The following is a 15,258-nucleotide window of genomic DNA, read 5'->3' as shown; positions in this document are numbered from 1 at the left end:
GATGGATCTGTGCAAAGTCCACTGAAAACTTTCTGGAAAGGATTCAGCGTCCTAGATGACACTAAGAATATTCATGATTCAAGGGGAAAAGGTCAAAATATCAACATTAACAGAAATTTGGCAGAAGTTGATTCCAATCCTCATGAATGACTGAGGGGTTCAAGATTTCAGCAGAGGAAGGAACTGCAGATGTGGTGAAAATAGAAAGAGAATTAGAATTCAATGCAGAGACTGAATATGTGATAAATCTCATGACAAAAACTTTAACAGATGAGGAGTTGCTTCTTATGGATGAGTGAAGAAAGTGGTTTCTAGAGATGTAATCTACTCATGGTGAAAATGCCGTGATGATTGTTGAAATGACAACAAAGGATTTAGAATATTACATGAACTTAGTTGATAAAGAAGTGGCAGAGTTTGAAAGGTCTGACTCCAATTTTGAAAGAAGTTCTACTGTGGGTCAAATGCTATCCAACAGCATTGCATGCTACATAGAAATTGTTTGTGAAAGGAAAAGTCCATCAATGAGGCAAACCTCATTTTTGTCTTATTTTAAGAAACTGCCACCAGCAAAAAGATTGCAACTCGCTGAAGGCTGAGATGACAGCATTTTTTTTTTTTAGCAATAAACTAGTTTTAAATTAAGGTATGCATATTGTTTTTCTAGGCATAAGGCATTGCGCACTTAATAGACTACTGTACAGTGTAAACACAACTTTCTATGCATCAAGAAGCCAAAAAATTCATGTGACTAGCTTTACTGCAACATTTGCTTTATTATAATGGTCTGGAACGGAACCTACAGTATTTCCAAGATATGCCCATAAATGCTTCTCAATTTGTTGTTTTATCTCTGGCTAATTTCCAGAGCCCTGATATGGGTTTTGATAATTTTTCCAGTTTTACACTTTTTTCTTTTTTGGCAGAGAGGAATTGCCTACCTCTTCACACTACCAGAGCCAGTCTTTCCATCACGATTACCTCAATTCATCTTAAATAGCAATAACACCTGCATTATTAGCCCCATACTACAGGTAAGGAAATTAACAAAGAAAATAATCACCTGTCCAAAGATTACATAGATGTTAAGTGGAAGAGCCTCCAAAACTAGGCAGTTTGCCTTCAGAGCCTTTCTGTACCTTTAACAAATATGAATGTGAAAATTCGTAAGATACTAGACTAGAAGCAGGCACAGGTGCTATAGAAGCATGGATGCAAAGAATCTATTTTGGTACCTGAGTAGACAGAATATAAGATGAACTACCACAGCATATATCATTTACAAAAAATATTCAAATATTTAAGACAGCTAATTACGTTAAAAGCTTTCTTTTTCTTTTTTTTGTAGATTTCTAATATAACTTACTCTCTTGCCGGTACCCCTTCCCACTGGAGGATGTGCCTCAGCAGCTTGACGAATCGTACAAACCATTAGCTCTATAAGAGCACTCTCCTGACGGTCAGACATTGCTAAAGTGAAACAAAACACATTAGTATGAGTAGGTAGTTTTACAATAGCCATGTATCAAAACTGAGCACAATTATAAAAAACTGTAGTCTATTACTTAAAGACTAAAGTTCTATTCTTTGTCCTTTCCTTGTTTTAAGAATAATATGTGCTTGTCGTAAGTCAAACAAGAAAGAGATATACAAAGTAAAAAAGACAATAAACTCTGGTTTCTTCTAATACTTGGTCTCTTGTAATATACTTCTGAATTAGGCAATGCCAAAATTTTCCTTCTATATCACTTCAAAGCTCATATATCTTTCTTTTACTTTTAGCAAAAAAAGAACATGCTATATCTTTTCAAAAAATTACTAGATTTTGAATATCTTTCAACTCACGTGACATGTACAAATAATTATGTTAAATAATTACAAGTTATTACATAATTTGTGTTCCACAATTTATTCAGCCTTCTCCTATTAACATGCAAATTTTCCCCAAATTTTTGTCACGTTTACAAACAATGCAGTAATAAATATCATAAGTACACATGTATTTATGTAACTGATACTTTTATTTCTATAGAATAAATTTCAAGAGAGGGAGTAATGACTCAAAAGTTAAAATCTTGGTACTGACAAATCAAAAAGGTTACTTACTGCAATCCACACCTCCAACTGCAATGATGAGAATGTGTGGTTCCACATATCCCTGCCAGCACTTGATGTTACAAGTCCCTTTAATGTTTGCCAATCCAATGATTGAAAATGGTATGTTATTTTGCTCCTGCCTAACTACTAATTAGTGGAGTGTATTTTCTTGTTTATTAGTTTAAAATTTTTTTGGAGATTTTTAATGTTTATTCTCTGCTAATTTTTCTATTGTTATTCACCTTTCTTGGATTCTTCTTTTTTTACATTTATTTATTTATTTTTGACTGCGTTGGGTCTTTGTTGCTGTGCGTGGGCTTTCTCTAGTTGTGGCAAGTGGGGGCTACTCTTCATTGCAGTGCACAGGCTTCTCATTGCAGTGGCTTCTCTTGTTGCGGAGCACGGGCTCTAGGCGCACGGGCCTCAATAGTTGTGGCATGCAGGCTCAGTAGTTGTGGCTCATGGGCTCTAGAGCACACGCTCAGTAGTTGTGGTGCATGGGCTTAGCTGCTCCGTGGCATGTGGGATCTTAACGGACAAGGGATTGAACCAATGTCTCCTGCACTGGCAGGTGGATTCTTAACCACTGCATCACCAGGGAAGTCCCTAACTTTGTCTTAAATGATGCAAATATTTTCTCCCAGTTTGTTCTTTTGTTTTTAGACTCTTCATGGTATCTTTTGTCAGAAATTATTAACTTCTACAAAGTCATATCTGTATTTATTTTTTTATGGCTTTCAGATTTCTCTTTTCTTTCCAGTTTTTTTGAGAGATAACTGACATACAATACAATATAGGTTTAAGTTGTACAGCATAATGATTTAACTTATATATATCGTGACATGATTATCCCAGTAAGCTTAGTTAACATCTATCATCTCATACTGATTAAAAAAAAAGGCTTCTGGGTTTCTTGTATTGCTTTCAAAGATCTCTTTTCTCCTAGAGATTACAGAAATATATTTTCTTCTCTCTCTGTCTCCATCTGTTGCTTGCTTTTACATCTTTAATCTGTCTGAAATTTATTTCTGCCGATAGTATCAAGTATGGGTCTGTTTATTCCCACCAGATGAGCAGTCAATTATGCCTCTACCATTATTAAATAAAACCAGCTTTCCCTGGTTTATTTGAAATGTCACCTTTAAACATGTTTTAGGTGCTTATATATACTTAGACCTATTTCTGGATTTTTTATTTAGTTTCACTAATCTATTTTTCTATTGCAAGGACACACTGTTTTGATTATAACAGCTTTATAATATACCTTAATGTGTAACTTAATTCAACTAATTTGAATATTTAGTTGAACAAATTTCCCTTATCTAGTCCTTTTCCTAAAAAATTTCTATAAAGCTAGTAGCAAACAATTAAATATTTTCTATGTGTAAGGCACGGTTATAAGTGATTTATATGTATTTATTTGTTTTATCCTCAAAACAATTCCAAGAGCTAGGAATTAATATCTTCACACTTTGAAGATTGGGAAAATGAGCCACGGAGAGGTTAAGTAACTTTTCAAAGCACTCAGTAGTAGAGCCAAGATATGAACCCAGGTAGTCTGACTCCAAGGTCTATGCTCTTAAGCACTATGCTATACCACCTTTCTAAAATAAGCTTGAAATTCTACATTAACTTTTATTTTTTAATTTTATTAGAGTATAGTTGATTTGCAATGTTGTGTTAGTTTCAGGTGTACAGCAAAGTGAATCTGTTATACATATACATATATGCACTCTTTTTCAGATTCTTTTCCCATATAGGCCATTACAGAGTACTGAGTAGAGTTCGCTGGGCTATATAGTAGGTCCTTGTTAGTTATCTATTTTATATATAGTAGAGTGTATATGTCAATCCCAATCATCCAATTTATCCCTCCCCCACCCACCCCGCTGGTAACCATAAGCTTGTTTTCTATGTCTGTGACTCTTTTTCTGTTTTGTAGATAAGTTCATTTGTACCTTTTTTTAGATTCCACATATAAGCAATATCATATGATATTTGTCTTTCTCTGTCTGACTTACTTCACTCAGTCTATGTAATAAACTTTTTTTAAAAAATAAATTTATTTTCTTTTTGGCTGCGTTAGGTCTTCGTTGCTGCGCACAGGCTTTCTCTAGTTGCAGCGAGCGGGGGCTACTCTTCGTTGAGGCGTGTGGGCTTCTCGTTGCGGAGCATGGGCTCTGGGCACACAGGCTTCAGTAGCTGTGGCACGCAGGCTCAGTAGTTGTGGCTCACGGGCTCTAGAGAGCAGGCTTAGTAGTTGTGGTGCACGGACTTAGTTGCTCCGCGGCATGTGGGATCTTCCTGGACCAGGGCTCGAATCCGTGTCACCTGCATTGGCAGGCGGATTCTTAACCACTGTGCCACCAGGGAAGTCCCAGTCTATATAAACTTTAAAATCATTTTGCTTAGTTCCTTCTCTCACCTCCCAGAACTCTCTCAAACCTACTGGAATTTGAACTGGTATTTTTAAGAAAATTATACATTACACTGGGAAGAACTGACATTTTAATAATCTTTTCAGCCAGGAACATGATATAGCTCTTCATTTATGATATCTTATTTGATATTATTTAATGAAACATTATGATTTTATTCACACTGATTCTGTACTTTTCTTGTTGAATTCATTCTTATGTATTTTTAAAGATACATTTTTGAGACTAATTTGAATAGTTTAATTTTATCTTTCTGTCTCCCTCTCTCCTTCCTCTCTGTTTTCTCTGTATACTTACTTATGTTAAAGACCAATTAAAAAAAAAGACCAATAGATGTGGGGATTATAGAGACAGAACTAGGCATAAATTAAAAGAAAAAAATATTAAGATTTAGAAATTGAGAAGTTTGTACTGATTATTTCAAAATAAACTGGGACAACAGCAATGAAAAGGCAAACAAAGGCATAACATCTTATCCCTTATTCTGTACCAAAATCATCCTCAACAGGAATAATTTTTTGTTTCACATTTTAATTGTGATAGAAAAAGCACATGAACTTTAGCTTGTCTTAGGAAAACCACAAGAAACAGCTTCAGCTTTCCATTTATACTCCCTGATCCAATAAAACAATCAAGTTTCTATTTTATGATTCTAGAATTTCATATTTTTTTCAATTTGGCTGGGGATAGAGGAATGACAAGATTGTCTATGAACTAAATGCATTTTCTATTATTTATGAAAAAAAATCTAGTTCTATGGAAAGTGAGGAGAGAAAAACTTACCTAGTATAGAAACATTCCACTATTATACACTAAAATCCATACATTAGTGTTGAAGAAAAACTCAACCTTATACAGTGTCCAATGCCATCAATTTTATTAGTTTATAATTTGAAACCATCCATTCAGATATGGTAAACTCAAAACATTTGAAATTTAACTGAAATCTCTTTGGGGATAAAAGAGCAAAACCAAATAATAAAATTGAAAACAAAGCAAGCTTTAAGCCACAGACAAGAGCCAAACAGCCACAATGATAGAAAGGAAAGGGTGGCTGTTCGCACTATGAATTACCAAATACCTACACAACTTTCTAAGTCTGCAGAAACCTCTTTACACATCATCCCCATTTTCTCATTATTGATTTCAGTCTTATCACCCTGAACTCTGGATTTTCTCCTTAATATCACTGAAAAGAAACACTAAAAAGTCACCAACAACCTAAATCTTCACTTAAAGCTGATGGTCTTTGCATAGTCCTTTTTCTCCTCTGCAATACGTGATATTATTAACCATAGCTCTCTTGAACACCCTCTTTACTGGGCCTTCTATAGTGTACAATGAACTCTTACTAACCTTTTTATATAGCTTGCTCTCACTCTTTCTTGCTCTTCCTGCTTTTGTCCCCTTCCTATCCACAATCTTTAAAACTCACCATGGGCTTTTTCTTTCTATAATCTATTTTTATCTTTTACATTTTTATCATATCCCATAGATACCACTCCAAACCATGTTGACAAAAAGCATTTTTTTTAATACGAATTTGATCACATCCCTCCCCTGTTTAAAATCCTTCAGTGGCTCCCTATTACACTTAGAATGAACTAAATAAATCCACTTATGATTATGGACTTAAATGTTCTACATCATCAGGCCTCTGCCTCTATCTCATCTAGTGCCACTGGCCCACTGTGCTCAAGCTACTGCAGCTCCTGGAATATAACAATATCATTCATGCTTCAGATACTCTGCAATTGCTATTTCCTCTGTCTAGGCAGCTCTTTTTTTGACACTTCCCATGGCTAGCCCCCATATCCTTTAGATTCTTGGCTCACAGGTGGTCTCCTTAGAGAGATCTTCCTTTTGGGATTCAATCTAAAGATGGACCCCTTCTTACTGTTATTATCCATCACAGATACTTATTAACTTTTGAAATTATTCTGACCACTTAGTTTTGGTCTGCCTTCGTCACTTGAATGTAAGTTCCATATGGGCAGTGAGCTGACCTTGTTTAAGACTGCACCCTCAGTGCTTAGTATAACAGCACATAGAAGGTGGTCAATAAATATTTTAAAATTATGAGTGAATTAATGATTCCCTACTTGAAGAATTCCACTTATACACATTACTTCACCCATCAACTGGATCTCAGAATTCTAGCATTAGAAATGATCACAGGGCTTCCCTGGTGGCGCAGTGGTTAAGAATCTGCCTGCCAATGCAGGGGACACGGGTTCGAACCCTGGTCTGGGAAGATCCCACATGCCGCACAGCAACTAAGCCCATGTGCCACAACTACTGAGCCTGTACTCTAGAGCCCGCATGCCACAACTACTGAAGCCCACGTGCCTAGAGCCCGTGCTTCGCAACGAAGAGAAGCCACCGCAATGAGAAGCCTGTGCACTGCAATGATGAGTAGCCCCCGCTCGCTGCAACTAGGGAAAGCCCATGCGCAGAAACGAAAACCCAACACAGCCAAAGATAAATAAATAAAAATAAATATATTTAACAAAAAAGAAATCATTAGCTTTCATTGCAAGCTATCAAATGTTTCAAAAACTGTTTAAAAAAAAAAAGAAATGATCACATAAATTTATCTAATCAAAGAGCCTTCTTTATAAATGAAGAAGCTAAGACCCAGAGAAGTTAAATGACTTAGTTACGGCCCTGTTTTTGCCTGATTACTTGTTACCCAGACCTTCACATTACACTAAAAATTTATCCAGCAATTTGATTTTGCTGTAGAATACACATACACCCCCCAAAAACCCTGTCCCTTAAAAACACTGCAAGGCAGTCTTACAGCAGCTGTGATTTATTATTATTTTTCTTTTCCATCATGGTTTATTACAGGATATTGAATATAGTTCCCTGTGCTACACAATGGGACCTTGTTGTTTATCTATTCTATATATAATAGTTTGCATCTGCTAGTCCCAAACTCCCAATCCAACCCCCTCCCCCGACCAGCAACCACAAGTCTATTCTCTGTGTCTGTGAGTCCACTTCTGTTTTGTAGATAAGTTCATGTGTGTCACATTTTAGATTCCACATATAATATCACATGGTATTTGTTTTTCTCTTTCTGACTTACTTCGCTTAGTATAATAATCTTTAGGTCCATCCATGTAGCTGCGAATGGAATTAAGTCATTCTTTTTTATGGCTGAGTGGTACACTGTATATATGTACCACATCTTTTTTATCCATTCATCTGTTGATGGACATTTAGGTTGTTTCCATGTCTTGGCTACTGTAAATAGTGCTGCTGTGAACACAGGGGTGCATGTATCTTTTCGAGTGATAGTTTTGTTCTGATATATAGCAGTTGTAATTTAAATTGCTATTGGTAGTCTTTGACAATGTGTCTGTTTTCCCAAATTTTAGTCCTATATTTGCAACTGCTAACTAGACTTTCATCCACTGGAATATCTATCACACTTCACTTATGTAAAGTATAACTAAATTTCTAATTAGTCTTAAGGAAATAAGTAAATCACTAATGGCATTTTGTTATCATAAAATATAGCAAAATAGTAGCTCAGAATATTGATTTGGATACCATTCCATACCAGAGCTTATATGTGGCACAGCAAACATATGGACAAATGTATGAAAAAAAGTTGAATCATGATTTCAAAACGGTCCTGGACTTGTTACACATAAATTCTCCAGCCTTGCCTTCCCAGATTCAATCATACCCTAAAACTGTGGTTGACTTAAAATTTTTTCCCCATTTTACAACTCACTTTTCTAGCTAAAATCAAACCAACCAAACCAAGCCAAACCAAACGAAACCAAACCTAACCAATCTCTTGACTGAAAGTTAAACCCAATGTCAACTAAACTTAAACCACAAAGAAAACCTAATAATACATAGTTATTTTAAGAAGGTAGATCCAGGGCTTCCCTGGTGGCGCAGTGGTTGAGAGTCCGCCTGCCAATGCAGGGGACACGGGTTCGTGCCCCGGTCCGGGAAGATCCCACATGCCGAGGAGCGGCTGGGCCCGTGAGCCATGGCCGCTGGGCCTGCGTGTCCGGAGACTGTGCTCCGCAATGGGCAAGGCCACAACAGTGAGAGGCTCACGTATGGCAAAAAAAAAAAAAAAAAAGAAGGTAGATACATCTAGAACACCTTGATGACTGACAGAGTAATTACTATTTTCTGACTGACACATCTTATTTAAATGAGAGTAAAAAGTTAACAATACCAAATCATAGCACCTTGGCTCTTCTTCCCGTAATTTATTATGTCCCCTGCTTCCCTTCTCCTTGGATATAACCTTATAGAGCATACTTGACAAAAAGAAAAATGGCCTGGAATCATAAATAAGAAGCTCTAGCCTACTCTGATAATTTGCTGATTCTATGGCCACAAGCAAGGAAGGAAAATGGATGAAATGTACTATTAAATACTATGCCAAGCGTTTTGCTCAAGTGTTGACTGGGCTGTAGTGATTAGAAAGGAAATTGATTTTGCTAGATAAAATATTAAGATTAGTTAGAAATAGATTTATGAGGTCAGGGAACTTAGCAGGAACATGTATGAGCAAAATAAAGACAATGTAGAATGTATGTTCATGTTCCTCTGATTACTTCAAAAGTGAAAGGAATCCAGAGTACAGTTGAGAGTTTGACCTAGTGAGCAGAGAAGGTCCTGTCAACTTAATAATAGACCTGTCTTCTTACCAAAGATATGGAGGGAAAAAAAACACATGCAAATATAGTAGATAATAATCAGAGGTGGGGTCAAATATACTATAATAAATTCTACCTTGAAAGAAGGTCTGGGAAATTTTGGGGAAGGATTTGTGTTACAGATTAAGAATGAGGGGAGAAAAAAAAAAAGAATGAGGTTGTGAGGCAAATATCTTGAATTTAAAAGCAGCAATTTCAGCCAGTTTACTGGAGTGTATTTGGGTATGATGCATAGCTATTGTTTCTCTCACTGAATTTGGTCAAAGCCAGAGCAGAAAATACCAATTAGCATCACTGCTTGGAAAGAACACTGGGGGATGGTCACTAAACTATTTAGGTAATCTACTGCAGGTGATGGCTCATTCTGCTCTTATATCCCAGAGGGTTGAACTACATAGAAAAGCAGGGGAAACAGAATAGGGAATCAATAGTATACTATTTTATTTAATCCTCACAACAACTATATAAGGTAAATAAGAAAAAGAATCCCTATATTATAAAGAAAAGGAAGCTAAGGAGCAGAAAAAATGAGGACATAAGTCACAAAGGACAGAGTTAGAAATCTGAATCTGTTTCTTTTGATTCTAAAGTCCATGTTTAGTTCATTACAAGCCTCACTTACATCAAGGTATCATCTACATTTTAGGACTCTGTATGGATTAAATAGTAGTTCTTTAAACTACTGTTGTGGGCTAGATTGAAAAACAAGCTATACAGAGGAAAAAGCATTGCTAGTTTTAAGGAGCTAATATTCATATAATCTTTTAGAATATAAATGCTTTATTAAGTATACATATCCATTTTGCTGTTCATGTTATTACACAAAGTGTAATGTAAGATGCATGCTTCAGAAATTATCAATATAGTAATTATTTCTCCCTATTTCTTGAATAGCTAGGTAAGTGACTTTATTTTTGATTTCTTTATTTTAATTTTTAAAAAGATATAACAAAAGAGGGGATGATTGTGGTCTAATTAAATCATTGTATGTGAAAGGTTAAGTACACATACATAGCAAAAAGATTCTCCATGTGCCTTTTTTCTTTTTTACATTGTGTCAGTACTTTGTGTCTCAAATCAGCATAAAGAAAACTTTTTTGAATGCTACATAACATTTACAGGATTTTAAAAACTTGTGTGGCATGAATGGTAGTAGTCCTAATACAGAAAGATGTTATACACTATTGAGACATCCTTGCTTGTTATAGGAAACAAACTGTTCTCTTTGCAAAAAAAGACACACAGTACGCTTGCATATACTCATTTGTAAGAAGTGATCTATACAGGGTGGTATGATAATTAATGCAAACCCAAAACAAAATGTAAATCAACTTATCGAAATACTATACCTTCCTCTCCTTGAACAGGTTCTTCTAATAACAATTCTGTCATACATTCCCAGTCTTTCAATAGTTCTTGAGAGCTCTCCCACAAACTGTCCACCAAGTAAGCAGCATGTTCGTGTAACTAAAAATAACAAATCAAATGTGATTGAAGAACATTTAATGAAGAAACTAATAATAATATATTGAGTTGTTAAGCCATTTTCTTCATAATTAAAACTGCTTGGTCACAATGTTTCCAAGAGCCACTCAGAGAACTATGTATATATACATACATACATACATACATACAAACACATTTGCATTCCACTGTTGATAATGGGGATGCAATATATAGACTTAATCATTTAAAAATAGTAGTAAGGTTAAGAATCTCCTAGTTCAATGAAATCATATATTGATGAAGAAAGAGTACAACTAGTTAACAATTCTCCTGAAGTTATAAGCTGGATTTAGGGTACTTTTCATTACTCTTTATTTGTCTTTCTCTACAACGATTTTTTTTTTTTTTAAGAAAATGAATTACTTTCTCTCAGAATTCCATTTGACACTTTGGTACCAGGCTTACTTACTTTTTATCTCTGTTATTTGGTTAAGGTCAAAATGGATGTTACTCCATCTCTCTGTTCTTCCACTCTCATTTCCACTTAACTCAATGAATTCCCCATCTCACCTCACCTCCACTTTTTGCTGCTCATTACTCTTGACAATTTTCTTTGGAACCCATGTTCCCACAGTAAACAACACTCTCAAGTTCCTCAACAAACATTTCAGATGGAACGCTTTACCATCTGTCAGTCATTGAACTGTGAAGAATATTAATTACTTTAGTAAAGTTCTTTAGAAAAGGTAAGTAGAAGTGTTGGCCATGTTCTGGTTTCTGCTACTTACAATTAACTTCTCTACCCTTGCATAAAAGTTCTACCACCTCTGAGTCTCATGACAACCAGCTAAACCACTTTCAAACTTTACATTGCAACCCGTTCACTGGCTGTTAAAATAATTTAATGTATTGAGACCAAAGTTTCAAAGAAATGAAACAGAGAGGATATGTATAGAAGGTATAATCCACCAAAAATATAATTGTGAACTTTTTTATACCTATTCTAAAAATGAGCGTATAGCACACAGAATGTTAAGTACTATTTCATATTTCAGTTATATGTTCTTGTATTTGTGAGAGAAAATGGTTTTTGCATCATGAGGAGTGGCCTGAAAATGTGTGAAAGTCACCTTGGTAGACCTACTGATTATCTACTGATATCTTAGCACATTTGGCACGTGAGTTGCTTTTCTTCCTCATTCCTAATTCTACCATTATTCTTAACTTCTATGAAAATTTTGATGATCTATTTAAAGCTCTGCCTCATTTGACCTCTTGAATTCTATACTTCATTTCCACTGCATTTCAAATCTCACATTCTGGCTTCTGAAATGCCTCAGGAAAACTACGTACACACGCATACACACACAACACCCCACAGTTTTCCAATGTTTTTTGTCAAAGCCAGAGTAGATAATATTGATTAGCATCTCTGCTTAAGGAAGAAGATGGACAAACGTTGGCAGCCAGGTCTATTCAAACTTTCTAAACCACACATCCTAGGAAAATATCCCTAGACCATAAGTAACATCATTCCAACAGTGACAGGCACAAGTAGTGCACAACCTGGTGTCAAAAATGAAAATTAACAGCAGAAAACAGAAAAACCAATAGTTTCAAAAAAATAGGCTATTAAGCCTATGCTGAAATGGAGTTATTATTTAGTGGGTACAGAGTTTCAATGTAGGAAAAATTTGAAAAAGTTCTGGAGATCAATGGCAGTGACAGCTGCACATCCATGTGAATGTACTTAATGCCAATGAAGAGTACACTTAATAATAGTTAAAATGGTAAATTCTGTTATTTCACCAAAATTTAAAAAAAAAACACTATACTGAATAAACTTGCTTTTATGCCTGATATACTTAAATATGTCTGTAGAATAGGTATAAAAAAGTTCACAATTATATTTTTGGTGGATTATACCTTCTATACATATCCTCTCTGTCCCTCTTAATGCTTTTGGTCCTCAATTCTGGTTTATCTTATATGATATTGTCCTTTCAGCTTTTTGTAAGCCTTTGTTAACTACATCCAGCATTTATCCAGTTTGTTTACTTCCTGTGTTAAATTTTTGATTAAGGTGTGTTTGTAAACATTTTAATTTCTTTATTTCAACCTAAATGACAATCTGCTTTTTTAATAAAGCATGTTAGTCTCTTTACATTTATTGAGATTACAGATGTTGGCATCTGCTTCCCTGTGCTCTCCTGATGACATTTTTTTTTTTAAGCTGTGCTTCCTGCAGAGTTTTATTTTCTAACTTATATTTTCTCCATCACCAAGATCTATCACCAAAAATAATTTTCAGACATCTGCCTTAAGCTTCACAGCCATATTATTTAGGCTTAGTTCTAATTTTTTTCAGATTTATTTGCCCACCAATATTTCTTATATTCCTTATTTTCCTTTTATTGCATGCAGTTTTCATTTTGCTAGAAAACACCCTCAAGTAATACCCTGCATATAGGGTACATAGGTAGTAAACATTTTAATTGCCTATCCTTTGATTAGTTCCTCTCCTCCATTCTCTCTGTTTTCTTTACAGAGTTTCTACTAGATAATATAATAAACTTTCTTAATCTGTACTCCCTGTCTCTTAATTTCTCTCTCATACTTTTTTTTTTTTTTTTTTTTTGCGGTACGCGGGCCTCTCACTGCTGGGGCCCCTCCCATCGCAGAGCACAGGCTCCGGACGCGCAGGCTCAGCGGCCATGGCCCACGGGCCCAGCCACTCCGCGGCATGCAGGGCATGCGGGATCCTGCTGGACCGGGGCACGAACCTCTGTCCCCTGCATCGGCAGGCGGACTCCTAACCACTGCACCACCAGGGAAGCCCTCTCTCTCATACTTTTCATTTCTTTCCTCTTTTGCACTACTTCCTGCAAAAATCCCAATCTTTGGTTATGTCTACTCATGTCATTTAATAATCCACCTCTCACCTACATTTTGGAATTCATGTTTTTAATTTCTAAGAAGCCTCTTCCTCTTTCATAATTGCTTCTTCTTATATTTGGGGGCATTAATCAAAAATTTTCATCAGGGGCTTCCCTGGTGGCGCAGTAGTTAAGAATCCGCCTGCCAATGCAGGGGACACGGGTTCAAGCCCTGGTCTAGGAAGATCCCACATGCCGCAGAGCAACTAAGCCCACGCACCACAACTACTGAGCCTGCGCTCTAGAGCAGCGAGCCACAACTACTTAGTCTGCGTGACACAACTACTCAAGCCTGTGCGCCTAGAGCCTGTGCTCCACAATGAGAAGCCCATGCACCGCAATGAAGAGTAGGCCCTGCTCGCTGCAACTAGAGAAAGCCTGCACGCAGCAACGGACACCCAACTCAGCCAAAAATAGTAAATAAATAAAAAACAGATACGTAAAATTAAAAAAAAAAATTCATCAGTATGTTGGGCCTTGCACTTCTTTTTCATGATATTGATTTTTTTCAAGTTTCAGTGTTTCTTGGTTGCCAGTACATATATATTAATGAGTCCAGACTCAAGAATACTGGTAGCTAGAATCCTTTTCTTGAATCTGGTTGCAATGTCCTGGCTTCCTTCGTTGTGTAGGAAAGTGGAAAAAGGGGATCTATAATCAGGTAGGCTTTTCCTCTAATTGTAGGTATGCACTTTGCATTTTGAATGCAGAAGTTCCCTCTCCCTACTGATGGCCATACATATCTGGGGTAGTTATTCACTACTTTGCTTCTCAGACCAGTGTCCACATCCCAAATGCCTGGACCAGCATTTCTGAAGAGAGGAATAAGCTCCTCTAAAGGGCAGACACTTAATTACTACTGACAGCTTACTCCTTTCACCAGCCTTTGTTGCTCTGATCTTTAATGTATTTCAGATTTCTACCAGAAAATCTCGAAAAAATTTTCCCTCTTTTCGTCTCCTGTCGGGGTATGGGTTACTTAACTGGAATTCACAGTCATTTACTTTACAGTTTCCACAAATTCTTCACTGTCCTGGTCAACTGGTGATATCTCATTCATTTTGACTTTTTTATCATGAGGTTTTCAGTTGTATGAGTTGCTGGCACAATTCAAGGCTTTAAATTGCATAATTTCACTAGCATTGGCATTTTTAAGAATGACTTTTCTATGCCTTAAATCAAGGCATATTAAAATTTAACTCAAGAATGTTTTCATTGTTCTAGAAATTTTTTTGTGTATATTCTCAATATGGATGCTAACTTCTTTGAGCATTAACTCTTCCTGACTGTAAGGCGGTGGCTTAATAGAATGCTTTCTGTTAACACTAATAACCACTTGTTTCAAACTCAATATGTATACCAGCAGGACATGATAATGTGTTGGCCCATTTTCTGATTAAGAGTTTCAAATTCACCAGTATGAGCAACAACAATCAGTATAACATGGTCTGTCAGGAACTGGCTTGATATAATATTTATGATACAGTCTTCCTGTCTTGGGGCATGTGTGATGGCCACATAACTTGCTACTCTCAAATCCCTACAAGAAAAGATTGATGTTTGAGAAAAAAAAATTTTAACGTGGCCAATAGGGTAAAAGGTTACAATCGCCTTTTAGACATTTCATACCAAGGACCTTCTATT

At 36.1% G+C, this 15,258-nt stretch overlaps 1 protein-coding gene across 4 annotated transcripts in view; it reads right to left on the bottom strand.

The window, feature by feature from the left end:
- STAG1 (stromal antigen 1) overlaps nucleotides 1-15,258 on the bottom strand; it is a 434,108-nt gene that overhangs the window by 66,612 nt on the left and 352,238 nt on the right. For all 4 annotated transcript variants that reach the window (XM_029214246.1, XM_029214245.1, XM_029214243.1 and 1 more), the window contains exons 15-16: nucleotides 10,582-10,699; nucleotides 1,367-1,470 (exon numbers count right to left, since the gene is read on the bottom strand). In XM_029214246.1, the coding sequence (XP_029070079.1) occupies nucleotides 1,367-1,470; nucleotides 10,582-10,699 (222 nt within the window). The remainder of the gene's footprint in view (nucleotides 1-1,366; nucleotides 1,471-10,581; nucleotides 10,700-15,258) is intronic.

The sequence above is a fragment of the Monodon monoceros genome, unplaced genomic scaffold (genome assembly GCF_005190385.1).
Source record: "Monodon monoceros isolate NGI ecotype Baffin Bay Population unplaced genomic scaffold, NGI_Narwhal_1 Super_Scaffold_11, whole genome shotgun sequence".
In the NCBI taxonomy this organism is placed as follows: domain Eukaryota; kingdom Metazoa; phylum Chordata; class Mammalia; order Artiodactyla; family Monodontidae; genus Monodon; species Monodon monoceros.
The sequence above is the reverse complement of the archived record's forward strand: the minus strand, read 5'-3'. Positions and strand labels throughout refer to the sequence as shown.